The 26,731-nt window shown below is 46.0% G+C and overlaps 1 protein-coding gene across 2 annotated transcripts in view; it reads left to right on the top strand.

The window, feature by feature from the left end:
• Positions 1 to 26,731, top strand: part of MCUR1 (mitochondrial calcium uniporter regulator 1) — a 119,885-nt gene that overhangs the window by 25,795 nt on the left and 67,359 nt on the right. For both annotated transcript variants that reach the window (XM_033934624.1, XM_033934626.1), the window contains exon 4: positions 12,063 to 12,164. In XM_033934624.1, the coding sequence (XP_033790515.1) occupies positions 12,063 to 12,164 (102 nt within the window). The remainder of the gene's footprint in view (positions 1 to 12,062; positions 12,165 to 26,731) is intronic.

A 26,731-nucleotide genomic window follows, 5' to 3' on the forward strand; every position in this document is an offset into this window, starting at 1 on the left:
CTTGGTTCATTTCAATGTATATTCATATGATTTGAATTTATCTGATGAAGTTCAGGCTATTATTGCTGCATCCAGAAAATCTTCAACACAGTAATGCTATCAACAAAAGTAGTAAAGATTTTCTTCTTGGTGTTCTCTTCACCATCAAGAACCCACATCCGCTTCAATTCCTTCAATTTTGGGATTACCTTTTCCATCTTTCCACATTTGGTCTTAAAACAACTTCAGTCAGAGTACATCTTGGTGCTATTAATGCTTTTCATACCCCTATTAATGGTAAACCTCTGGCAACTCATCCAGTGGTTTCCAGATTTATGAATGGACTGTTTAACTCCAAGCCTCCTCTGAAGCCACTTCCAATCATTTGGGATCTGAATTAGAGAATGACACGGGGAAAAAATCTGTCCCCATCACTGCACCATCCCAGGCCCACCATCCCCTTCACGGCCCCGTCACCGCCATCCCATTCACCGCCCCGTCACTGTCGCTGCCATCCCATTCACCGCCCCATCCCCGCAGCATCCATACAAGCCTCAGTACTGCAATATTTAGCTTATTCCTTTCTTATAAATCAAAGTTCTGGCTGCTAAACTGGAGAAAGAGATGTTCAGCTGGCAGGGCTTTGTTTATAAATTTTTATCAACACAACTAATATACTACTTTATCCTGAAGAAAAAAGAAAAAGAAATAGAATTTTTTTTTCTACCTTTGTTGTCTGGTTTCTGCTTTCCTCATCTTCTCATTCAATTCCTTTCATCCACTGTCTGTCTTCTCTCTGCGTCTTCCATGTGCTCTGTTACTGTGCCTCTCCCTTTCTCCCCCCCCTTCCAATTGGTCTGGCACCCATCTTCTTCCCTCCGCTCCCCCCATAGTCTGGCATCTCTGTCTTCTTCCCTGCCAGCATCTTCTCCCCACTCTGTCTTCCCCATGTGCTTTCAGTGTCCTTCTTCCCCCTTTGTCTTCCCCATGTGCTTTCAGCATCCTTCTCCCCCCCTCTGTCTTCCCCATGTCCTGTCAGTGTCCTTCTCCCCCCTCTGTCTTCCCCATGTCCTTTCAGCGTCCTTATCCCCCCTCTGTCTTCCCCATGTCCTTTCAGCGTCCTTATCCCCCCTCTGTCTTCCCCATGTCCTTTCAGCGTCCTTCTCCCCCCTCTGTCTTCCCCATGTGCTTTCAGTGTCCTTCTTCCCACTCTGTTTTATCCATTTCCCTTCAGCATCTTTTCCTCTCCACCCCACATTTCCTCCTTGTTCACCCTCTCCAAGGTAGGGAAAACGAGAGGGCACTCTCTAAAGTTGAAAGGGGATAGATTCCGTACAAACGTAAGGAAGTTCTTCTTCACCCAGAGAGTGGTAGAAAACTGGAATGCTCTTCCAGAGTCTGTTATAGGGAAAACACCCTCCAGGGTTTCAAGACAAAATTGGACAAGTTCCTGCTAAACTAGAACGTATGCAGGTGAGGCTGGACTCATTTAGAGCAGTGTTCTTCAACCTTTTTACACCTATGGACCGGCGGACAAAAAAAAATTATTTTGTGGACCGGCAAACTACTAGGACTGAAATTTTAAAAACCCATTTCCGCCCCGTCTCCGCAAGCTCGGTCCTTGCAAACCATCTGATCCCATCCGCACAAGCCTCAGTTATGATTTTATACTGAATGTATTTTATTAAAGTATAAAAAGAAACAATATTCTGTACAATTGTCATTTTATAAATACAAATAATACAGAGCAAGGATCAACAAAACCCCTGTCTCCCCTCCCCTTCACATATATCCCCTCTACTATCAAGAAAACTGAATAAGCCAAATTATTACAGAATGCTACACAGAAATATCATGCTAACAGAATACCGTAGTCACACATAGCAGGAATAAGGTTAGGGGAGTGCAACTAGGGCAACTGCCCCCCTGGTCAGAAAGAGCCCTAAGCCATTGCCTGTACTTTGCAGTCCCCAGTTATGTCTAACACCAGCTCTAGCAGGATATATATTTCAAATCTGATATATTCTAATCACAAAATAGAAATAAAATTATTTGTTTCTACCTTTTTGTTATCTCTGGTTTCTGCTTTCATCTTCTTTTCACTCTCTTCCTTCCAGCATCTGCCCCTTCCGTCTACTGTCTGACCTCTCCCCCTTCCATATGGTTATTTGTCTTCTTTCTATGCCCCTCTCCCCTTTCCATCCAGCCTATGCCCCCTCTCCCCTTTTTACATGATTCATTCCAGCTTCACTGCTCTCTTCATTTTTATCTCTCCTACACCAGATCTAGCATCTTTGTCCCTCTCAATTTCTCTGTTAACCCCCTTTCCCATCTCATTCCTTTCTCTCCCCTTCCCCTCCTCTAATCTCCCTGCCAGCTGTTTCCTTCCTTTTTTCTTCTTCCTTCCCTCCTCCCCCTGTCCAGCAGTAACACTCTTCCCTTTCCCTCCTCCCTTCCCAGCAGCATCTCTCCTTCACCCTCCCTCCAGGTCCAGTAGCAGCTGTCCCTTTATCCCCTTGCCCAGCAGCTTCCCATACTCCTTCCCTCCTCCCCTCCCAGCAAGATCTATCCTTCTCCCTTTCCAGGTCCAGTAGCATCTGTCCCTTTTTCCCCTTGCCCAGCAGCTTCCCAGACTCCTTCCCTCCTCCCCTCCCAGCATGATCTATCCTTCTCCCTCTCCAGGTCCAGTAGCAGCTGTCCCTTTTTCCCCTTGCCCAGCAGCTTCCCAGACTCCTCCCCTCCTCCCCTCCCAGCATGATCTATCCTTCTCCCTCTCCAGGTCCAGTAGCAGCTGTCCCTTTTCCCCCTTGCCCAGCAGCTTCCCAGACTCCTTCCCTCCTCCCCTCCCAGCAAGATCTATCCTTCTCCCTCTCCAGGTCCAGTAGCAGCTGTCCCTTTTTCCCCTTGCCCAGCAGCTTCCCAGACTCCTTCCCTCCTCCCCTCCCAGCATGATCTATCCTTCTCCCTCTCCAGGTCCAGTAGCAGCTGTCCCTTTTTCCCCTTGCCCAGCAGCTTCCCAGACTCCTTCCCTCCTCCCCTTCCAGCATGATCTATCCTTCTCCCTCTCCAGGTCCAGTAGCAGCTGTCCCTTTTTCCCCTTGCCCAGCAGCTTCCCAGACTCCTTCCCTCCTCCCCTCCCAGCAAGATCTATCCTTCTCCCTCTCCAGGTCCAGCAGCAGCTGTCCCTTTTTCCCCTTTCCCAGCAGCTTCCCAGACTCCTTCCCTCCTCCCCTCCCAGCATGATCTATCCTTCTCCCTCTCCAGGTCCAGTAGCAGCTGTCCCTTTTTTTTCACCATGCCCAGCAGCTTCCCAGCCTCTAACAGTGGCTTTCTCCCCTCCCTGCAACTCTTCTTACTTGCCAGCGCAGCGATTCAGTATGGCAGCCTCGGGTCCTTTGTTGGGTCGCACCGCCTCTGAGAAAAGCGGAAGTTGCATCATCAGAGGCGGCCCGACTCAGCAAAAGCTCCAAGGCTTCCTTCCTGAATCGCTGCTCTTGTAAGTAAGGAGAGCCGCTGGGAGGGGAGAAAGCACGCTGTCGGAGGCTCCCCATTATCTCTCCGGCCCTGCATGAACTACAGCTCCTCGATCTTGCTGGTCCTGCGCGGACCGGCAGGAAATTAAAGATGTTGATCTCACCAGTCCTGTGCGGACTGGCAGGAATTTTCTGCGGACCGGCACCGGTCCGCGGACCGGCGGTTGAAGAACTGTGATTTAGAGCACTGGTCTTTGACCTGGGGGCCGCCACATGAGCGGACTGCTGGGCACGATGGACCACTTGTCTGATCCAGCAGCGACAATTCTTATGTTCTTATATTCAGCTAGGCAGTCCCACATATGCTGCCTGCTTGTCTGAGAATATGCTGTCTGTTTGTCTGTTACTTACTGTAACAGATGTTATCCGGAGACAGCAGACAGATATTTTCACATCCCTCCCACCTACCTCCCTGGTTGGCTTCTTAGCTTGTTTACGGAACTGGGGTACCACGAGCTCACGTCGGGAGGGAAGGCACTCGCGCATGCGCAATAGTGGGCAGTTTTGAAGTTTTGGATTTCTTAAAGTGCCGTTGCACTATTTACTGTCCGTGTCGTGGGCTCCATGGATGGCGTCATCCACATGTGAGAATATCGGCCTGATGTCTCCGGATAACACCTGTTACGGTAAGTAACTGTGCTTTCATGCTCAATCACCAGTGCAAAAAAGCTATGGCAGTGTGTAATCAAAATACTAAACTTAGTATAATGAAAAAATACACAGCAAACATTGAATGAAAAAAAGCATTTCTGATGTCCGTTTCACTTTAAATAACTTCTTCAGGGCAAGTGCTTAATCAGTGTGCCAACAGTACTCAAGAATTAACCATAGTGTACTGAAATGTAAAAAAGCAAAATGAACAATATAGAACAGAATAAAAAGGCTAAAAAAAAGAGCAGTATAGAATGCTTCTCTGTTCTGACAAGTTAATGATGGCAAACTGGCACATTGTTTCAATAATAGTGTGTGTTCAAAATAAACATGCTGCCAACAATCAGGCTAAATTAGAAAAATAATAAATAGTCATTCTATAAAGAAAAGAAATGATACAAATGTAAAGACGGGAATATTTACCTTGCTGCATAGACCAGAGAAACAACATACACACACTGCTTTGCTGCAACCACTCTGAAAAAAATGGCGACTCATTTCAAATTGAATGCTGTGGATGTTTCAGCTAATCAGTGTTTGAGACTACCAACACTGATCGTGTGAGAGTCATTAACAATGATTTAGCCTGTCTCTGAATTCAAAGCTTCAAATCTTTATGTGATAAACAAAAACTGCTTCAAGACAGGGTCTTTCAGAAAGCTTTCTATATAAAATCCTTCCATTCAGTATAATTGTTTAAAAAAAACCTTGGGTTCTAAAAACTGCAGACAGAAGATCCATTGTTGTTCTGCTTGTAGTCACACTCAATTAGAGATTCAGAACATTACTACTCCCTGGGAATGTCCAGGCCAATTCTTTTGTAAACCGCCTATAACTGAAAGGTATTAGCGGGTAGAAGACATCAATGTAATGTAATAATGTTTTTGCACAATCTTCACGTCTATTCTTCCCACGTCTGTGTTCACACAATGTGCCACAAGCGGTGCTTCCATTTTGCTATGAAGTAGATTGGATTGGTGTTCATTTAGCCTGATTTTAAAGCAACGAGTTGTTTTACCAGCATATGCTTTGTTACGTGGGCACAAAATGACATAAACTGCAAATATGCTATTGCAATTGCTCAAACAAAAGACAAGGGAGGCGTCTTTTCAACCAATAATCAAGTCTTTAGTTGAACCAGTGGTCCCAACAAGGATCCCAGTTTTGGCTAATAGGAAATGCCTTCCTCAGGGGACACTTTGCTAACAGACGCTGAGGGCAAATCATTCTTGTGGAGTCATAGAACATCTGTTAGTAAAGTGTCCCATGAGGAAGGCGTTTCCTATACGCTGTAACTGGGATCCTTGTTGGGACCACTGGTTCAAATAAAGACTTGATTATTGGTTGAAAAGACGCCTTCCTTGCCTTTTGTTTGATTGCTTGTATCCTAAGGCAAGGTGTTCTTCTTTTTGCCTATTGCAATTGCTAAAATGATGAAAAGGGTATATTTTTCCATACAAGAGATTTGTATAAGATGAAGTTTGTAACATAACCTCACAATTCTTGCATTTGCTATATTTGTAATGTCTAGTGGGACCCTGAGATTGTGATGCCTAAAATGTTAAGGAAAATGAAAGGTATCTTTAATATATTTCACCAGCAAATCAGTACTGTCGTTCAGAAATGCTTTTATAGGCTTCAATTAATACGTTCTTTCCAAAGTCCTTGAGTCCTCTGCATTGAACATATTAATACATTCCCTGGTGATTTCATGTTTAGATTACTACAACTCACTATATAAAGGCATCATGCAGAAAGAAATCAGACGCTTGCAAGTTATACAAAACACGGCAATAAAACTTATTGGAAATGCAAAAAATTTGACCATGTCACACTTCTTCTGATAAAAGCTCACTGGCTCCCTATTCCACACAGAATAACCTATAAAATCATACTTTTAACAATCAAAACACTCCGTAACAAACAGCCAGAATTCTTAAACAATTTTCTAATTCTCTACACCCCAGCTAGAACACTGAGATCACAATCACAAAATCTTTTAATGGTTCCATCTCTCCATTGGTTTTACGATGTCCAACTAGTTCATCCAATAAACCTAAATAACCCAAACAAAGTAATACTCATAAACCAAAAATTGGAAAAAGTCAATTATTGGCTTAATTCTAACATGCTTTCTTTGAATATCGAAAAGTCCAAATTGATGATATTTCCCATCAAAGAAGAACTTTCCTTACAAATTCCCTTAAAACTCAAAACCCTATCTATCAACATTGTGTCTTCATTAAAATTACTTGGAGTCACCTTTGATAGCAAATTCAATTATCACCTTCATATTATTACAGTGGTCCAACATTGCTTTTACCGGCTGCGCATGATCAGAGCCCTATCTAAATTGCTAGAACCAGCCTCTTTGAACATTTTGATTCACTCCCTTGTGATCTCTTGTATAGATTATTGCAATGCCCTTTGCAAAGGCATAACAAAAAAAGAAATCAGAATACTGCAGTAAAAATCATATTTCTCCCCTTTTACATAAAGCTCACTGGCTACCAATAGAACACAGAATCACCTATAAAATATTTTGTTTCAAAATCCGACAAAATAACCAACCAGAATCTATATAATAAAACCGTAGGCGGCGCATGCGCAGTCTTATCGGCGTGCTTCCATGATCCGTATGTCCGTGGCCGCCAAGACTGCAGCATGCCCCGCGCTTACTACGGCCCCACGCGCAGCTCAGTTCGGCACGGCGGTTTCCCCAGATAGGGGAAGCCGAAAAACTCAATCCCGCCTCATGGTCCTGCCGCCGCTCACGAATTCCCCCCCCCCCCAATCCTCCTGCAACAGCCGCTACCGCTCCTGTTCAAAGCGGCCTGCTGAGGTTCGCGGCCGCTGTAACGAACCTCGCAGGCCGCTCTCCACATGGTAGCACGTTCCCTCTGACGCAATCGCGTCAGAGGGAACATGCTACCGAGTTGGAGAGCGGCCTGCGAGGTTCGTTACAGCGGCCGCAAATCTCAGCAGGCCGCTTTGAACAGGAGCGGTTGCGGGAGGGGGGGGGAGTTTTAACAGGAGGAGTCGCCGAAAAAAACCTTCAGCCGCAGCAGGCCAGCACACGGGAAGGGAAGGGGGAGGGGCCGAACGGAGCAGGGCAGCTCAAGGTAAGAAGGGAATGGGGGGTGGGGGAAAATGTTTCTACTACTCAGCAGGGACCTGGAGGGGAAGGGAAAACCGCTGCTGCTTCTGCAAAGGAAAGTGGTGGTAGGGGAGAGAAGGGAATGGGGGGTGGGTGGGGGAAAATGCTGCTACTACTTCTCAGAGATCTGGAGGGGAAGGGAAATATCACAGCTGCTTCTGCAAAATAAAGTGGGGGGGGGGAGAGAAGGGAATGGGGGGTGGGGGAAAATGCTGCTACTGCTTCAGCAAGGACCTGGAGGGAAAGAGAAATACCGCTGCTGCTTCTGCAAAGGAAAGTGGGGGGGGGGAGAGAAGGGAATGGGGGGGTGGGTGGGGGGAAATGCTGCTACTACTTCACAGGGATCTGGAGGGGAAGGGAAATAGCACTGCTGCTTCTGCAAAGGAAAGTGGGGGGGGAGAGAAGGGAATGGGGGGTGGGTGGGGGGAAATGCTGCTACTACTTCACAGGGATCTGGAGGGGAAGGGAAATAGCACTGCTGCTTCTGCAAAGGAAAGTGGGGGGGGGGAGACACAGAAAGAAATACAGACAGACAAAGGAGGCTAGGGAGAGAGACAGACAGAAATAAAGACAGACAGGGGACCAGAGAGACACAGAAATAAAGACAGACAGGCAAAGGGTGCTAGGGAGAGAGAGAAAAAAATTGCAGGAGGGAGAAAGACAGAAAGAAAGGAAGAAAGAAACAGGAACAGGGAGAGAGACATAAAGAAAGAAAGACAGCCAGCCATATATTCTAGCACCCGTTAATGTAACGGGCTTAAACACTAGTTCATTAATAATCTTCTTATCCCATATAACCCTTCTAAGACCCTTCGATCGTCAGCTCAAAATCTTCTCTCTGTTCCATCACTAAAGTACATAAACACAATGAAATCTTCCATTTTTTCCGTGACTGCTCCTTCTCTTTGGAATAGTATCCCAGCTTATTTACACGAAGAATCAATTCTTAATCAATTCAAGACAAAGCTAAAGACATTTCTTTTCATTGATGCCTTAGAGATTTAACTGCCCTTTTTATTATGTACAAACCGCTTAGAAGACTAATAGGTTGTATACAAATTTTTATTAAACTTGAAACTATATGAGAATGTGTATCAATGAACTCTCTCAAAAAATAATCTACATAAACAGATAAAGGTTCTAAAAGTGATCCTCTTGATGATGATCGATCATAGCCCCATAAAGGTGTTTTAACAAATACTCAAACACCTAGACGTTTGAGGTCTTTTCCTCTTTGTTTTATTAAACATATATACAGACATAAATCACTATATCCACCTTATAAGTAACCATTTTAGTTCAATTACACAGCACTGATTTCTAATTGCAGCACGTTTATCCATACTATTGCCTGTAGCCACACCTGTATAACTCGCAAAACTTCATCAAGAGCAGGAGCGGTGCTTAAATGGTAGCTCCAGCAGTGAAGCCAATGCTGGAAGGACTTCTACGGTCTGGGTCCAGTATGTGGCAAGATTGATCGGGATATGCTGGAGTTAACTTGGACAGCGGCTCCAGTGGTGGGGCAGTGTGGCTGATGTTGGGTAGACTTCTGTGGCCCAAGTCCTATGTATGGCAATAAGGATCGGAGGCAAAAACGCACATTTTTGCCATATTTATATAGTTTTGAGTACTGTCTTGCCTATCTCAGGGAAGAAAGGGAAAACATAGTGGAACTTAGCAATAATTACTGGATTGTTGGTTTTAACATTGTCTCAAAAATGAATGTTACTGTTGAGCGGATTGGATTAACCCCAAATCTCTTTTTCTGCCATCATTTACTATGTTACAGACAAGAGAGTTTGCCAAATGGATATACTGTAGACTCTCAGTTAACCAGCATCCATGGGGCTTGATAGATGCTGGACAAATGTAGTTTCTAGTTGCTTGAGAATTACTATTTAAAATAGACCTAACTAATACTATATCATACCATAAACTATTCCAGGCAAACTACCATGGGCATACTTGGGTATAGTGTGCCAAGTTTACACTTAAATTTCTGCCAAAAATTGATTTTACTTTCATTTTTATTTAAAGTATTACAGTATTTCTTTGATTTTTTTTTTTTCTGGTTGCTTGAGTTGAGTTAAGAGTTTCTACTGTAATAGTCTTGTTTGGCAAGTGCAAGAGCAGACTAGAAGGAGGTCAACAAGAATTAGAAATGTTGAAGTCAGCATGGGTGCAGGATTTTAGCCAAAGGCACTCAGAAGAATGGAGATAGAAACATAAGTAGTGGATTCTGAAGGTCAGCCAAGGCTGGAGTTTGGTGTCGTTGGGGCTTTTCCTTCCATGGGCCCAGGTTGCAATGGGCTCTGTCAGTTCTTACTTGGGGAGTGGTTCCTCCTTCTTGGTTTCGTTAGCAGTAAGTTTACAGATTGTTCTGACCATCTCTACTCGATGTTTAAACTCTTCATTTTCTGGAATCCCTTTGAAATGGAGATTGCAGCGTCAAGACCTATTTTCCAGATCCTCCAGTCTTTCACTTATCTCTGTCTATTTCATTGTTCTCATCTTTAAGTCTACCTCCTGCTACTCTACTTTTAGTTAGCTCCAGCTGTCCTAAATCATGGCACTGTTGCTGCGGCTCCACTACTGCTGATTTAATGTCATCCTCATTTCTCCTTTTAGCAATTGCAGGTGTTCATATATTTTACTGACTATCACTGCTGGCACTATACTGTTCAGGAAAATTGAGGGGTATTCCAGCACTTTATAATCAGCTGTGACAGAACTTCACACTCAAACATCCATTCCCTTCAATAACGTCACTTCTGCATTATTCTTAATCAGGTCAAGAAATCTTTAGCTTAATATTAGCTGATAGAAGGAACTAGGATAGGGTGCTACTTGGGCTATAAACATTCTTTTGCTCTTCTGTAGGAAGGGAATGTTACTGTGTATATCTTTGTTTTATTTTGCTATTCAATTTATGACATGGATAGGTAAGCATTAAGATTGCTGGAACTTTATTACTGCTTCTCTGTGCATACACTAAAGTATATAAATATGTTGGAAAAGCATGGTGACACTTAAACTACATTTGAAGAGACAGCAATTGACTGTTTCACCTGCGTTTGTCACCCTCCTGTTTAGATACCTGGGTTAGATACCTGTCTACAGTATTTGCTCCGCAGCTCCTCAGTATCTCTCCTCTCATCTCTCACCCCCCTCGCCCCTCCCCTTGGGCACTCCGCTCATCAGATGTCTCTTTATCTGTACCCTTCTCCTCTATGGCCAACTCCAGACTCCATCCCTTCTACTTTGCTGCACCTTATGTCTAGAACAACCTGCCTATCTTTCTGGCAGTATTCGAAACCAGACTCAAGGCCCACTTTTTTGAAGATGCTTTAATTCTAAACTCCAACCCACCTTCTAAGCACCAATATCTGTCTTATCATTTCCTCTGTAATTCCCCTAGCTCAATGGTTCTCAACCCTGTCCTGGGGATCCCACAGCCAGTCGGGTTTTCAAGATATCCCTAATGAATATGCAAAGTCCGATTTCTGCTGATAATAATAAACTTTTATTAATTTTAAAAGGGGTAGCCATACAGCAAATTACTCAGAACTGGAAGGATTACACTAAATTGAATTACACTTTTTGGTGGAATTCAATTTGTCATATATATAAAATGGAAAAAGTACTGGCATTACAACAAGGTTATATTAACAAATTTAATAAAATATGGAGACCATTGACAATTTATTCCACTGATCAGATATAATAACACATGTATAGAACATATAGAAGGGGTAGGGAGGGAAAACTATTGTAATATTAATATGATATAAATTCTGAAAAAGGGTTTATTTAATTCACATTGTAAGAAAATTTAATGATAATTTCAAGTGTTTTTTTGTATAATTGAATGTATTACATGTATTTCACTTGATGTAAGAATTTAAAAAAAAAAGAATAAAAAATATTTATACAAAAAAAAAAGAAAACCCGACTGACTGGGGGGTCCCTAGGACAGGGTTGAGAACCACTGCCCTAGCTTCTAAGCACCAATATCTGTCTTGTCTTATTCCCTCTAATTTTCCCACCTGAGCACTGTGTATTGATGCACCTTCTTGTCCAGTTTCTGTCTTGACCAAATTAAGCATTGTTGAGCAGGGACTGTGTCTTTTATGTTTTGATGTACTGTGCTGCGTATGTCTAGTAGTGCTATAGAAATGAGGAGGAGGAGGAGGAGGTGTCTTCCCCTGCCCTGTAGATCTGCTTCTGTATATCCCACTTTTGGAGAATAGTGTCATAAGACACTAAGGAAGGAGGAATCATGTCTTACCTGATCATTTTCTTTCCTTTAATCAGCTGCACTGTTCTGCAATCTGCCAACTGTGCTTTCCTGTACAGTTTAAAGAAAAGAAGAAAAGTGACAAATCAAAGACTGCTTTGTTCTGGAGTATGCAGGGTAATTGCAGGGTAATGATTGCCACTCTGGTGTTATGCTCATTTAATTGCCATTGCTGTTGCAGTGGTTGATTGGGCATAGGTGTATTGCAAAAAGGGATCTGTTACTTTGGCAGATGCATACTGGATCTTTCCAGGAGGCACCACTGGTTGAACTTAAGTCAGGGTTTTTTTTCTCTATCTGTTGGTGGGAGGGGATAATATCCACTTGTGAAGAACAGTGTAGCTGACCAAAGAAAATTTAGGTAAGACATTTCTTCTAATGTGAGTTTCTATTTTGAAAGAAATAACTTGCAATCCCTGACAGCTGAAAGTTCTTATTTTAGGAGATCTCTCTTCAGCAAATTATGTCTCATATTGCTTCTGTGAAAAAGGATATGATCATTTTGGAGAAGAGTGAATTCTCAGCTCTGAGAACAGAAAATGAGGTAAGGCCAAGTGTGCTGATGTCTTAATGAAATATGTTTGTCTTTGGTATGGCGGTCAGAGGCACATTGAGCAAAAAAGGAGAGTCACTACTGACCCAGCTCTAGTTGGAATTGTACAATTCATGCACTTGTAGTGTTAGAAATTCTTAAGTGAGCAAGGTATTTTTGTATACTTGAGTATAGTTGTTGAATTACTCACTTTGGTATGCACACAGCTCAATAGTATCGTTTTCCTATGTCGCTCATGCACAACTCTTCCATTTGCAACACACATCTGAATTAGTAGTAGAAGATGACCGAAACTTCTTTTTCAGTTTGGGCCAAAACCCAAACTGAAAACTCAAATTTGATTATGTGAATGTGAACCAGTGAGGGCTGCTGAGAACTGTCAAAGCTTGTGGTCTTCATCCCTCTGCTAAACTCACAGTATCTAAGCCAGAATATAATAATTTAATTTCAACCAATGTAATCGCAGGATATAATCAATAAAAAAATTATATTTAATTAAAAAAAAATAAATAAATAAAAGTGTGATATGCTCAGACCCACAACCAATATGCTTTATTTAAGTGATTTAAGCAAAGGTTGCCTATGGGACCATCATAGCATTTTCACGGTCCCTTGCCACCATTTAACTGACAGAGTTTATTTAAAACACTTATAAAATATTAACTTATATGTACTAGTGTGGTGGCTGATCTTTTAACTGCAATTCTTTGCCAATTTTCTGTGAAATCCCAACCAGCAGTCCCATCAGACTACCTCCTCAACTCAAGTTTCATTAAAATATGCTTTGTCAGGAGAGGATGTCACTAAAACAAAAATAAACAAACATACACTTATTGAAGTGAGTATCATCATTACAATCTTATAATAATACGACCCAAAAACATTTTTCAAAATAATTTGTAAACAGTTAATTCACATACCTTCTCTTAGCTTTATACTACCATTCTACTGCCCTTTTTCCCCAAACATACTCTGAATTTACTAACAGCCACTGAAATCCACATAAATTACTCCATTCTGATGTCACACCTGCCTCATGAAAGGCCGTTGGTCCATAGACACCAGACACAATCTGGGGGCTAGCCCTGATTATAGTTGAAACTAGTGCTGCCCGATTCAGGAAAAAATATTTTGATTCGATTCGATTTTCCTGCCCAAATGGGTATTTTTTTTCAAACATCCTGGTGGGTTTATTTTATAGCCTTTTCACTCCTTTTGCCCTCTCCTACCCACACTGGCGCTGTGGTATAAACAAAAAAGACTTTTCCTCTCTCTGTTAAATCCTAATTCACGTTCGCGGTCTAACACCACCTCTGGCAGGATACACATTTCAAATCTGACATATTGTAATCACAAAATAGAAAATAAAATGATTATTTTCTACCTTTTGTTGTCTGGTCATTATTCAGATCTTGTTGGTCCCAGGCTCTGGTTATCTTCTGATAACTCACTTGCCAGTATCTCCTTCTTTCTTCGTGCTAACCATCCATCTTCTATCTCTGTCCTCCCCTTCTGTTTCTCTTCCCTCCCCCGGAGGTCTGTCATCTTTCCTTTTTTTTCATCTCCATTCCCAGATCCACCTTTTCTCAACTACCCTTTCATCCAGCATCTCTCCCTCCTTCCCCACCACCCCACCAGCTCTCCCTTTCTCTTCCCAACTACCCTCCTATCCAGTATCTCTACCTCCCTCCCTGTGTACAACTTCTCTCCCTTTCTGTTCCTTCCCTCCCTAAATCCCATTGTCCACCATCTCTCTCCCTCTCCTGTTTTTAGATCCATTATTTCTTCTATCCCTCCCCCCATTTCCCCTCTCCCTCCCCCAAATCCCCTCTCCCCCAAGTCCATCTCTCCCTCCCCCAAGTCCATCCATCTTCCCCCCTCCATCTTCTCCCCATCTCTCCTTCTCCAGTCCACCAACTCCAAGTCCATCTCCCCTCTCCTCCCAGCTCTGACTCCCAACACAGAAGCTTTTGACCATTAACACCTCGAGCTGGGAAGGAGCCCACTAGGGGGCTTAAGGTCCTTTATATTTTGTGCCCTGTGCTGGGGCAGGGGGGTGGGGAGGAAAGGCCTTTGTGGCCTCCAAATCTGACTATGAGGGCCATCTAAGCCTTGTCACGATCCCCCACAAAAAGACAAGACCTGTTTTTTTTAACACATTGCAATAGCCAGGAGTGTGTCAAGTTCTCTGCCGTGGCAACAAGCAAACAATTTCTTAAAGATTTTATCTATGAAGCAAATGGGTTCATTTGCAGACCGTGCTTAATTCTCACAGAGGGAAAAAATATATATAATGGGTCCTAAGCCCTGCAAACATTTGCACAGGAGGCCCGAAGAGAGAAAAATAAGATACAGGTTAAACAGCAACAGGGCACTGAGGGAATAGAAGTAACAAAGGGAAATTAAACGATCTGTCTGTAATTATTCACTCTCCCCTTTTCGTCGAGCACTTGCATCTACACTTCAGTTGGAGGGGAGCAGGAAACAAACGGAGCCAGATTATTAGCATATCAAAGCCCCCACAAGCCCCCAGCCAGCACTGGCCACCGCGATTGCCCACGACCATCTTCCCTTCTTTGGTCAAGAATACAGTCGCCTATCTCACATGCGAGGAGCAAAGCCAAGATGCAGAAAAAGAAGAATCGTGAGAGCCCGCCGGGAACCAGTAGGCGCTTGGAAACGATCTCCAGTTTCACTCCCTCCAGCGCATTGTAGTGCAGGTGAGGGGCAGGGGGTGCCCCTGCGAGGTAGGAGGCGGAGCCTTGAGACAGCCTAAAGCAGGAGCGGCAGTGAATGGCCAGCAAGAGGCAGCTTCCGCTCCTGCTTTAGGAGATCTGAAGACACGGGGAGGAGGGTTGGTCACCCCAAATCGGGAGGCCGATTTATTATTATTTTTTTTTTTTTTACGAACCGATTCGAATCGATTCATCCGAAGTGAATCGGTGAATCGATTTGAATCGTGAATCGGGCAGCACTAGTTGAAACCATTCATTATCCCAGGACAAGCAGGCAGCATATTCTCACATGTGTGTGACGTCATCCACGGAGCCCCGACGCGGACAGCTTTTCAAGCAAACTTGATTGAAGCTTTCAAGTTTGCTAGTGCTGCACCACGCATGTGTGTGCCTTCCTGATCCACTAGAGGGCGCATACCCTCCTCATGGTCCTCAGTTCTTAGTTTTCCGCGGAGCCAGAAAGCCCTGTCTCTCTTCTCTCCGTTCTTTAAGTGCCTTTCTAGCACCGCGGCTTCTTTATTTTGTTAGGGAGTCGCTGTGCGCTGTTACTTGATCGTGTGTTTCTTTGTTTTCAAAAAAAAAAAAATAGGACTTTTTATTGTGTTTCTATCCGGCCGGCCCTTCTTGGGCCTCAGCCATGCGGCTAGGCCTCATTTGGCTGCAGCTGTATTTTCTTCTTCACTGGCCTCTCTCTGGGCTCACCTCGTGTGAGCAGGATGGCCGGGACCCTTGTTCCTTCGTGGGCATCGGACTGAGTAGCTTCGATCCTTGGTAAGTCTTCTTGCTTTCTTTTTGTCTTCTAGCTGCATTACCTCGGTAATGCCATCGGCTGAGTCTCAGGCATTCCAGGCATCGAGTGCAGTCGTGCCCGCCTCTACGAGACCTTCAAAGCGTGCCTCCTCCCATGGGAATACTCATATCGAGGTTGCCCTTATGGAGCGCACTGCTGCACCTTTCTTACCTGTTCATGGGTACGGTGCTGACTTCGGAACCTCGATGTGCCTCGACATAGGCTGGAGCTTCGTGCCTCGGCGTCGACTGAGGCTTCGTACATCAGTGTCGACTGAGGCTTCGTGCCTCGACGTCGATCGAGGCTTCGTGCCTCGACGTCGATCGAGGCTTCGTGCCTCGACGTCGACAGGCTTCGTACCTCGACGTCGACTGAGGCTTCGTGCCTCGACGTCGACGAGGGTTTCCTGCCTCGACGTCGACTGAGGCTTCGTGCCTCGGCGTCGACTGAGGCTTCGTACATCAGTGTCGACTGAGGCTTCGTGCCTCGACATCGATCGAGGCTTCGTGCCTCGACGTCGACAGGCTTCGTACCTCGACGTCGACTGAGGCTTCGGGCCTCGACGTTGACTGTGGCTTCGTGCCGCGAGGTCGTCTGAGGCTTCGTGCCTCGACGTCGGCTGAGGCTTCGTGCCTCGACGCCGACTGCGGCTTCGTGCCTCGACGTCGACTGAGGCTTCGTGCCTCGACGTCGACTGAGGCTTCGTGCCTCGACGTCGACTGAGGCTTTGTGCCTCGGCGTCGACTGGGGCTTCGTGCCTCGGCGTCGACTGGGGCTTCGTGCCTCGGCGTCGACCGGGCTTCGTGCCTCGGCGTCAACTGAGGCTTCATGCCTCGACGTCGACTGAGGCTTCGTGCCTCGACGTCGACTGGGGCTTCGTGCCTCGAGGTCGACTGAGGCTTCGTGCCTCGAGGTTGACTGGGGCTTCGTGCCTCGGCGTCGACCGGGCTTCGTGCCTCGGCGTCAACTGAGGCTTCGTGCCTTGACCTTGACTGGGGCTTCGTGCCCCGACGTCGACTGAGGCTTCGTGCCTCGACGTCGACGGAGGCATCGAGGGCAGTCGTGCCCGCCTCCACGAGACCTTCTGAGCGTGCCTCTTTCCATGGGAATACTCAGATCGAGGTTGCCCTTATGGAGCACACTGCTGCTCCTTTCTTACCAGTTCATTGGTACGGTGCTGCCTTCTGACCCTCGATGTGCCTCGACATCGCCTGGAGCTTCGTTCCTCGACGTCGATGGAGGCTTCATGCCTCGACGTAGCATGAGGTTTCGGGCCTCCACGTCGACCGGGCTTCGTGCCTCGCAGTCGACTGGGGCTTCGTGCCTTGGCGGCGTCTATGGCTTTGTGCAGGATTTTCTGCCTCAATGTCAACTGGGGCTTGAGATCTCGAAGTCGACGGAGGCTGGCTGCGACCGTGTGCTCCGCGCCCCTTGACGCTTGTGCTTTGACGTCGCCTGAGGCTGGTGCCTCTTCGCCGCCTGAGGCCTTGCGCCTCGATGTAGAGGGCGGCTGGGTGCCTCGACGTCGTCTAAGGCTTTGGGCTTGGATTTTCTGCCTCAATGTCGACTGGGGCTTGAGGTCTCGACGTCGACGGAGGCTGGGTGTCTCGGCGGATGCTTTGTGCCTTCGACGGAGGCTGCGGCCGTGTGCTCCGCGTCCCTTGACGCTTGTGCTTCGACGTCGCCTGAGGCTTGTGCCTCGACGTCGACTGAGGCTAGGGGCCTCATCGTCGGCTGGAGCTCTGTGCCTCGTCGTTGCTGAGGCTTCGTACCGTCGACGGGGGCTTTGTGACTTGACGTCGCTTGGGGCTTTATGCCCTATGGTTGACTATGGCCTTGTGTTTCGAAGTCGACTGTGGCTTGATGCAGCAACGTCGCTGGGGGCTTTCTCCCACGGCAGCGGCTGGGTTTTGGGCCTCGGTGTCGACTGTGGGTTTGCACCTGGGCGTCTCCGGCTCCGGTTCGAGAGGGTTCAGACTCTCTCCCTGCTCCGGTTCTATTGCTCCCGCCATGCGGCCTCTCGCTTGGCGCCGAGTGTGGCTGAGGTTCCGAGCCTCCAGGCTCGTCTCGCCGTTTTTACTTGCGTGAGTTCAGCGCTTTTTGAGGCCTCTCTTGCGGTGGCCACTAACTGCCTCTCAGATCGCGACCTATCGGGACGCCTTCAGCTGAATCCCGTCTGCCCCGGGGGTTTGGACTCCTCCGGAGGGGGCCTCCGGATACCTTCCTTGTGTTACCTCGGCCTCCTTCGCAGCAGCCGCCATAGCTGCTGCAGCGCCGGGGTTGGGGTTAGCCGCCGGCTTCGGCGACTCCTGGTCGTCTTTTTGTCTATTTTACGCATAGCCTCTGGGCGGCTCTCCTTCTGGGGATTCCTCCCCTCCCTTCGGGAGGGGTGTCTCCGTGTCTACGCACCGGGAGTATAGCCTCCCTTCTGTCGGTCGGGCATTCCCTTCCTCCCATCTGCGTCTGGCCCTTCGAGGCCTGCACTAGTTCTAGTACGGGAGTGGGTCTGACTCAGCCCGCCCCAGTCTCGGGTATCCGTCGGGGCGGGCCTGGATCTTTGTCTCGGCCTCACAGGAGGCCCTTGTTTGTTTATGCCGGAGGGTAGCCCCTCTGTCATCGGTCCGCCTCCGGTCTTTTCTGCCTCTGCCTTGGCAGGCTGCCGGTCGGCGCTTGTGTCGGCTGGGGTCTCAGCGGTCTTCGGCCTCGGCCGAGCTGATGCTGATCCTTTTGGGATCAGGGGTCTCCACGGTGAATGTCCCGAGGTTCGCCTGGTTTCATCTTCGTGTTCCCCGCTGAACACGAGCATCTTAGTGATGGCAGGATCGGGATCCCGCTTCCCAGCACATTGAGGTGCCTCCCTCCTTGACACGCTTGTTTCGTTGGTGGGCCACCTCTTCGTATTCCCGCATCAGAAGGTTCTGCCGATGGACTCCTCGGCATGGGCGACGTCCTTCGGACTCAGGGTCCTTGGCCGGGTGCGGACTGTCGCAGCCACATCAATCTGCTGGAGCTCCAGGCCATTTGCACTGTCGGGGTATTGGTTGCAAGATAGTGGGGTCCTGGTGCGTCCCGACATCTCGGTGGCGATGTATTCGGTGACCTAGCCAGGGTGTAGAGGTTCCCTGTCACCTTGCAGGGAAGCCCTCTGTCAATGGCAGTGGGCGTTACATCACTGCTTCTTTCTTGGGGCGGTGTATTTCCGAGGCGTGCAGCATTGTCTGCTGGACGCGTTGAGTCGCCCTTTTAAGCCGCATGAATGGTGGCTCCATTCTCAGACTCTGCGGCAGGGGGTTGTTCGATGGGGAACCCAACTGGTAGTGCTGTTCGCTTGACCCCTCACTCACTGGGCGATTTTGCTCGAGGATGTTCTACCGAGTTCGCATCGAGGTGGATGCTTCCTTCTCGATGGAATGGGCGGGTTCTATGCGTTCCCTCCCTTTACTCTAAATCTCGGGTCTTTGATGCACCTCCTGTCGGTCTGCGCCACCAGGATCTTGATGGCTCCTCTGTGGCCTTCGCGGCCATGGTTCTCCCTGTTCCTCCAGCGTGTCAGGGAGACTCAGCTTCTACCGATGTTTCCGTCTCTGCTGTCTCAGGGGTACGGTTTCTGTTGCATTCCAATCTGCAGTCTCTACACTTATCAGCTTGGTTCCTCGCAACATGCCTCCCTCCTTCTATTTCTCTCAGTCGGTGGGGGTGTTCTCGAGCCCTCTTGAAGGATCTCCACTCGGCAAGGCTTTTCCCAGATATGGGCCTGAATTGCTGAGTGGTGGGCTGAGCACCGCATGGATTCTTTCTCTGCCATCCTTGCCTTTGGTGCTGGATTATTTGTTGCCCTTGTCTCGGTCTGGTCTCTCATCTACATCTATTCGAGACCTCTGTGCATTTGCTGACTTTCATCGGCCGATGAATGGGACTCCGTCCTTTCAACGGTTTCCCGCTTATGAGGTATCTCTTCATTGTTCATCCTCCGCTTAAAGCCCCTCCGGTGGTTGGGGTCTTTGTGTGTTCCTGGCTCGATTGGTGGTATCTCCATTTGATGGAGCTCTTTTGAATTCCTTCACCTGGCAGGTGGTATTCCTGGTTGCTCTCACGTCTGCTCGCAGAATCAGTGAGCTGTTAGCTCTGATTGCGGACCCGTCTTTTCCTGTATTTCTTCATGACACGGTGGTCATGCGATCTTTCCATTGTTCTTTCGGTCTTTTTTCCGAAGCCCCATTCGTCTCCTGGCGAGGTGGTGCTTCGCACTCTTGAATGTAATAGGGCGTTGGTTTTTTGTCTTCAACGCACATCAGTCTCCTTGGACGGTTCCTCATTCTTTTTGTCCTTCGTCCTAATTGATCGGGACGCCCAGTTTCCAAGCGCCCCTGGTCCAACTGGTTGGCTGCTTGTTTTTCCTTTTCATATGCTCGGGCTGGGTCTCGCACTGTATGGTCGAGTCACAGGACATAGAGTCCGAGCGATGGCGGCTTCTGTAGCTTTTCTCAGGTCGACGCCTGTCGAGGAGTTTGGCAAGGCTGCCACTTGGTCTTCGGTTCATACTTTCACCTACTACTGCCTGGATACTCTGTCCAGGAGCGACGGCCGGTTTGGCCAGTCGGTTTTGTATAATCTGTTTTCTTGGATTGCCAACTTCCCTCCGTCCCTTTTTGGTTAGCTTGGAGGTCACCCACATGTGAGAATATGCTGCCTGCTTGTCCTGGGATAAAGCACAGTTACTTACCGTAACAGGTGTTATCCAGGGACAGCAGGCAGATATTCTCACAACCCGCCCGCCTCCCCGGGGTTGGCTTCTTTGCTAGCTATCTGAACTGAGGACCATGAGGAGGGTATGCGCCCTCTAGTGGATCAGGAAGGCACACACATGCGTGGTGCAGCACTAGCAAACTTGAAAGCTTCAATCAAGTTTGCTTGAAAAGCTGTCCGCGTCGGGGCTCCGTGGATGACGTCACCCACATGTGAGAATATCTGCCTGCTGTCCCTGGATAACACCTGTTACGGTAAGTAACTGTGCTATTTCAGCATTTAATCCTTTAGAACTGAAGGTCTGCCAAGATAAAATGAACTTCTGCTCCTTCATTAGCAGGACCTGGGACATATTTCTGCCAAATGGTAGTCTAACTTGTGTTTTGTACTGTATATCTAACATCTGCTTTAGTGTGTCTCATTTCCTGCCAATGCAGTATTAGCGGGGTTTGCAGCCGTCCCATCTGAATACTACTTAAATCTTCCACAATTCTTCATTTAATGGCTCTTTTAGTGTGCCCTGTATAAAATATGCTACATGGGCAAATCACACAATATACAACCGCAATGGAATTGCAATCTGTATTGACTCTCAGAAAATATTTCCTTTTTGGTATATGGGGCAGATTTATATGGTCAGATGTTATATATATAGTCAGATGTTATAATTAGTTTGCAGTAAACGCATTGCCCACAAGGTCAATGACCTACCTGTGGATGAGGACAGTTGTTTCAACATCTCATCCAAATTTTGACCCTTTCTAAATGCAAACGTGAGCATCTCCTTCATTTGAGGGTGAAACCCCCCCCCCCCCAGGATTGGCTATTATTTCCTAATAATATCATGTATTGTGTGTCCCTGGATAGAATAAGATAAAATATAGGCCGATGTACTATCTGTCATATGAGGAGTTGGGGCCAATAGCCATTCACGCAGATAGTATTTAGCTTTATTTCCAAGCTTTCTTGATTACCCCGAATGGATATCTATTCTGTAAAAAATTTTTACTCAAAATGACTTCTGACTCTCATGAGTTGGCCTATTGGAATGCTGTGAAAGAGCGCTTTGGGATGGTAACTCCGATAATGTAACGAAGTGTTTTATCAGATGGCTTATTATGTAAAGTGATACTTATTTTACCATCAAAAATATGAATGTCAGTTTCCAAAAAAGACATTTTAGAGACATCTGTATAAAATGTAAACTTAATATTGGGGTCATTATCCTTCAACACCTGCATGACAATTTGCAATCGATCTTTTGTACCCATCCATATAAAGAATACATCATCTATAAACCTTTTCCACGTCTTGACATGTTAAAAATGCCCATTTTTCCTCAAATTGTGTCATGTGAATACATGCTATGCACTGTAGCCCCCTGGCCACTCCCTTAACTTTGCAAATAAAATTCCTCTTTAAATTTAAAATAGTTATGATATGTTACAAATTCTATCAGTTTGACCATAAATATTTGTTTAGGCTGAGATAATTCTGATGACTAAGTATTCCTGAACAAGGTTAACTGCTGCCTGCTGAGGGACATTAGTATAAAGAGATATAACCTCTGCTCTCGCTAAAATACAACCCTGTTTCTCCTTGTCAAACCAATTGTCATGTAACATATGCAGGAAATGAGAGTCTCTGACATAGGATCTTGCCTGAGAAACAAAAGACCATATTTTATCTCCAAGCAAAATAGCCTCTATACACATCGGCTGCACTTAATAAAAACTAAAACTGGTGTTTTTACAGTGGGTGACTTTGTGCCACACTCGAAGTGATGTCATAACTCCAGAGGTGCTAATTCCTAAGGAGTTTATCTCAAATTTACAGGCTAAAAGGTTTTTTTTTGTATCAAAAGCATTTATCTGGAGCACTCTACGTAAACATTTGTGCAATTGGGCAAGATCATAACTGAATTACTTGCAATTGCTGTAGAAAGAAAAAAAATCCCAGAACAGAGAAGTGCCCCTTTCTCCCCCAGACTACCTTACAATCCCCGATGGTATAGTTGTGTAGTCAGGGCAGAAGTAATACCCTAGTTATGACCACCATTTTGACAGCACAGCCGGAATGGTCAGGAGTAACTAGGGATTCTATTGAGGATACACAGGAGTCCATACTTGAGCTGTTGATTCCCATGAATTGCAGAAGGATATCCTTTTAAGAACTTGAAAACTTCTCCCCTTTGAAGTGGAGCACAGTAACCTCCTCAGTTATTCCTTCTGCAAGTGAACTCAGAAGGTGTTTTGCTCTGCTCTGTTTTTCTTTATTTTCTGGTGTTTTTTTCCATCAGATTGTTGAAGTTCTTCGTGGCTTCAGTGTTCAGAGGTCCCCTACATGTGCATACTCTGCCAGGAAAAGACACAGTCCTGTGTGGGAGGACTGCTGCTCCCAGGCTAATTTCACAGAGTACCTGCATAGCCAGCCTGCTTTGGGTCCCTTCAGGAGCTCAGGATTCATCTCACTGGGCATGGCTCACCTGCTGATTTTATCAGAGGCTTGAGCGCAGGCTGTATGACTCCTGAGTAAGAACCCTAGGGGTATCAGGAAATCTGCTGTGTATTTTCTTCCCCATTGCTGCGTGAAGAATCCTGTGTGTAGGAGTTGGTGGCTGTGGTCCATCCAGCCCAGCAACCAGATTTCCTTTGATGGTTGAGGTCTGAGCAATTTCTGAGGCAGAAATCATTTCCCTGCAGCCAGGCTGATTCAGATAAACAGGCACCTGAAGTCACAGTGAGTACTCCCATTATTTCCTATGGAGAACATTGGAGGGGGTTCTGAGATTTGGAGTTTTGATGGTTTCTGGGGGTTTGTGCTCAGGTCCCCCCTCCTCTAAAACCTTTAAATTGCTATTTTAAAATTTTGTATCAAACACAATTATAGCAAGAAAACAACAAAAAAGGTTCAAAACTCAAACCATATGTAAAAGTTTTTCCCTTGTGGTCACTGACCGGTATTACATTCCAAACCCAGTTGCACAAATTTTACTAAGAGGGAGAAAAAAGCCTCATACTAATGTAACAGCATCTAACAAGTTATAGATTCAAGCTGTTTTCAGTATTATCATAGGCACAAAAAAACTCCCTTAACAACAACCCCCAGGTTTAGAAATGAAAACTGCCGGTCAGTTGTACAATTCAAGACTTATCTCAAACTGGAACTTTTCTCCTTTGCAACAGTAGCTTCACCACCATCTCCTCACTCCCAATAAGAGACTTTGTTTTGCCAGTGTCTTTGGCTGCTTCAGGGGAGCTATTATTACATCACCACGTCTACCAGCCATCTTGAGCAGCATCTTGGGCCATCTTGGGCCAAACCTTTGCGGTCCTAAATACTTCTGACTTAATGACACCATCACTGATATCACTTCTTTCTTCACCCGTGACAGGGAAATTGAGTTCCTGTGGGGATGGGGAAAAATTTGTCTCTGGGTCATTCTCTAGTCTGGAGTTGGCTGTAGGGGGGGGGGGGGGGCGAAACAAGTGAGGTGATAAAATTTTCAGATAACACAGAATTATTCAAAGTTGTTAAAACACATGTGGACCTTAGGAATTGAAATATTGGGCATACAAATGGCAGATGAAATTTAATGTGGACAAATACAAAGTGATGCACATTGGGAAGAATCATCCAAATCACAGTTACCTGATGATCAGATCTTCCTTAGGAGTTGGCACCCAAGAAATAGATCTAGGTTGTCGTCATAGAGAGTGTGCTAAAAATTCTGCCTAGTGTGCTACAGTGGCCAAAAAAAGCAAACATGATCCTAGAAATTATTAGGAAAGGGGTGGTAAATGAAAACAAAAAATATTATAATTCCTCTCTTATCACACAGCATGGTATGACTTCACATTGAGTACTGTGTTAAATTTTGGTCGCTGTATCTCAAGAAAGATGTAATGGAATTAGAAAAAGTTCAAATAAGAGCAACCAAATGATAAAGGGGTTGGAAATTCTTTCATATTAGGAAAGGCTAAAGAGGTTAGGGCTCTTTAGCTTGGAAAAGAGACAGCTGAGGAGAGATATGATTGAGGTCTACAGAATCCTGAATGGTGTAGAATAGGTAAAAGTGAATCGAATTTGTTATTTCAAAAATTACAAAGGCTAGGAGACACACAATGAAGTTATATGGAAATACCTTTAAAACAAATAGGAGGAAATATTTTCTCACTCAAAGAATAGTTAGAACATGAGGGAAAGCCACTGCTTGTCCTGGGATTGATAGCATGGAATGTTGCTGCTGTTGGAAGCAGAATATTGGGCTAAATGGACCATTGATCTGACCCAGTATGGCTATTCTTATGGTCTTAGGGTTCTAGGCTGTGGTTGACTTGGAAGGTTCTGCAGGCAACTTTTAACACCAGATGTGTTCATGCTTCACCTGTAACTTATGTATAATTTGCTAACAGTGTCCCCCCACATTCTCAAGGAACTACACAATATTGTTTATTCTTCAGACAAGCCATGATTACTTATCTTTAATGTCCAATAATCATTCTCCAAACTTGAAAAATCCTGAAAGATTCTGGAGCTTCAACAATCCCGAAAGGAAAATTCCCAGTTTCACTAGATCTGCGCCAGGGGATAAGTTTCCAGCTGCATTCCGGCTCTTGTCAGCAGGCTGTAGGAGACAGAAAATGCCACTGTTAAAACAGGCACTTTATCATGACATCAATCTATTAAGACCTATAGATCACATGATATTCAAAAAATGCTTGCCATTCAGTTGCAGCATTCAAACCAGCTGGGTGTATTGTGTTTAACCTATAAATTCACTGTTGCTCATGCTGCCTCAGTAACCTCTTAATATTGCCTTGGCACGTTGATAAACTGTGCCGACACTAGGCATTGAAATTAGCTTTTTCTAAACCATTGCCAGATTCATGTCTATTAGTAACTCTAGACCAGCGGTCTCAAACTCTTGACCCACTGGCCGCATGCGGTCCCTCAGGTGCTATTTTGCGGCCTGCAGTCTTGTACACGATCTCACACTCTAGGGAGAGAGGCTCCGGCGCCAGCTGACTTGCAGCTTCCTGCTGCCGCCATGTATGCCGGGACTCCTGCCTTCACATAGCTGCAAAATTGTCATTTCTTTAATAAGACATAATTTTTATGCAGCCCTCCAAGTACCTACAAATCCAAAATGTAGCCCTGCAAAGGGTTTGAGTTTGAGACCACTGCTCTAGACCTATGTGCATTGTATACAAGCAAATTCCACAAGATGAAGCTCTATCAGTAATGGATATATCACTTTGGAGACTGCTGTTCAGCCACAACTTGTACCATTGGAATTTGTGGCACAATTAAATGCTATGGCTGTGCATCACAATTACCGTATTTTTCTCTCCATAAGACACACCTGACCATAAGACGCACCCTAGATTTAGAGGAGGAAAACAAGAAAAAAAACATTCTGACCCAAATTCTCCCTGCTAGGCTCTGAACCCAACCCCACACTCCTTGCCAAACTCTGTACCATGTCCCCTCTCTGGTGGTGTAGTGATAGGTTGGGATAGGGCAGGCAGGCCTAGTGGCTGGCAGGCAGAAAGCGACAGAGCAGGTAGGCAGGCAGGTGGGCCTCCCCCCCCCAGGCAGGTAGGGCCCCCCCCTTACCTTAATTCCTCAATGCAGTTTGATCAGAACTGTCATAAGAAATTGATCCACGTCTCTAGGAGAGCTGCCTAGGATTGGGGCAGCTGAAGATTGCAGAGCTGGAGCTGAAGCTGATGACTCCTCTGTGGCTGAGGACATGCTGGGGCACCGGCCTTTCCAGGAGCAGCACCGGAAGCTGGTAACATAGGGTACTTCCATTGAACAGGTCTCCAAATGAGGACCCAACCCACATCTCCCTCCTATTCCCCTCCAAAAAAATAAAAGAAAAAAGCATCCACCTTACCCTCTTAAATTTTAACATATGGGATTCTACACCAAGAAAAAAAAAGTCTAATTGTTGAAAGGAAATCAAAATGAAATGGACACAATTATCTTTTAAAATGTAAAAAATCTAGACGGCACTAATGAAAGAAAACTCGGCCGGGACCTGTCCCTCCCCCTCTCTCAGTTCCGGGCCAGCTAGGGCTGCTCTTTATTAGGCAATAGGTTGGTGGATGGGAGTTTGGTGCTGTGTGTGCTCGACTGTTCCAGCCCCAGCGGCAGAGCTCTGATTTTGGTGCCACTCCCTCTCATGCTGGCCGGGCTGTGATGCGCCTAACAGCTATGCCATCGGTTCTCGGTTTCAAGAGCCCGTACATAGTAGTGCACCGTTCTCCTAGCGGTCGCAG

The sequence above is a fragment of the Geotrypetes seraphini genome, chromosome 2, assembly GCF_902459505.1.
Source record: "Geotrypetes seraphini chromosome 2, aGeoSer1.1, whole genome shotgun sequence".
Lineage (NCBI taxonomy): Eukaryota > Metazoa > Chordata > Amphibia > Gymnophiona > Dermophiidae > Geotrypetes > Geotrypetes seraphini.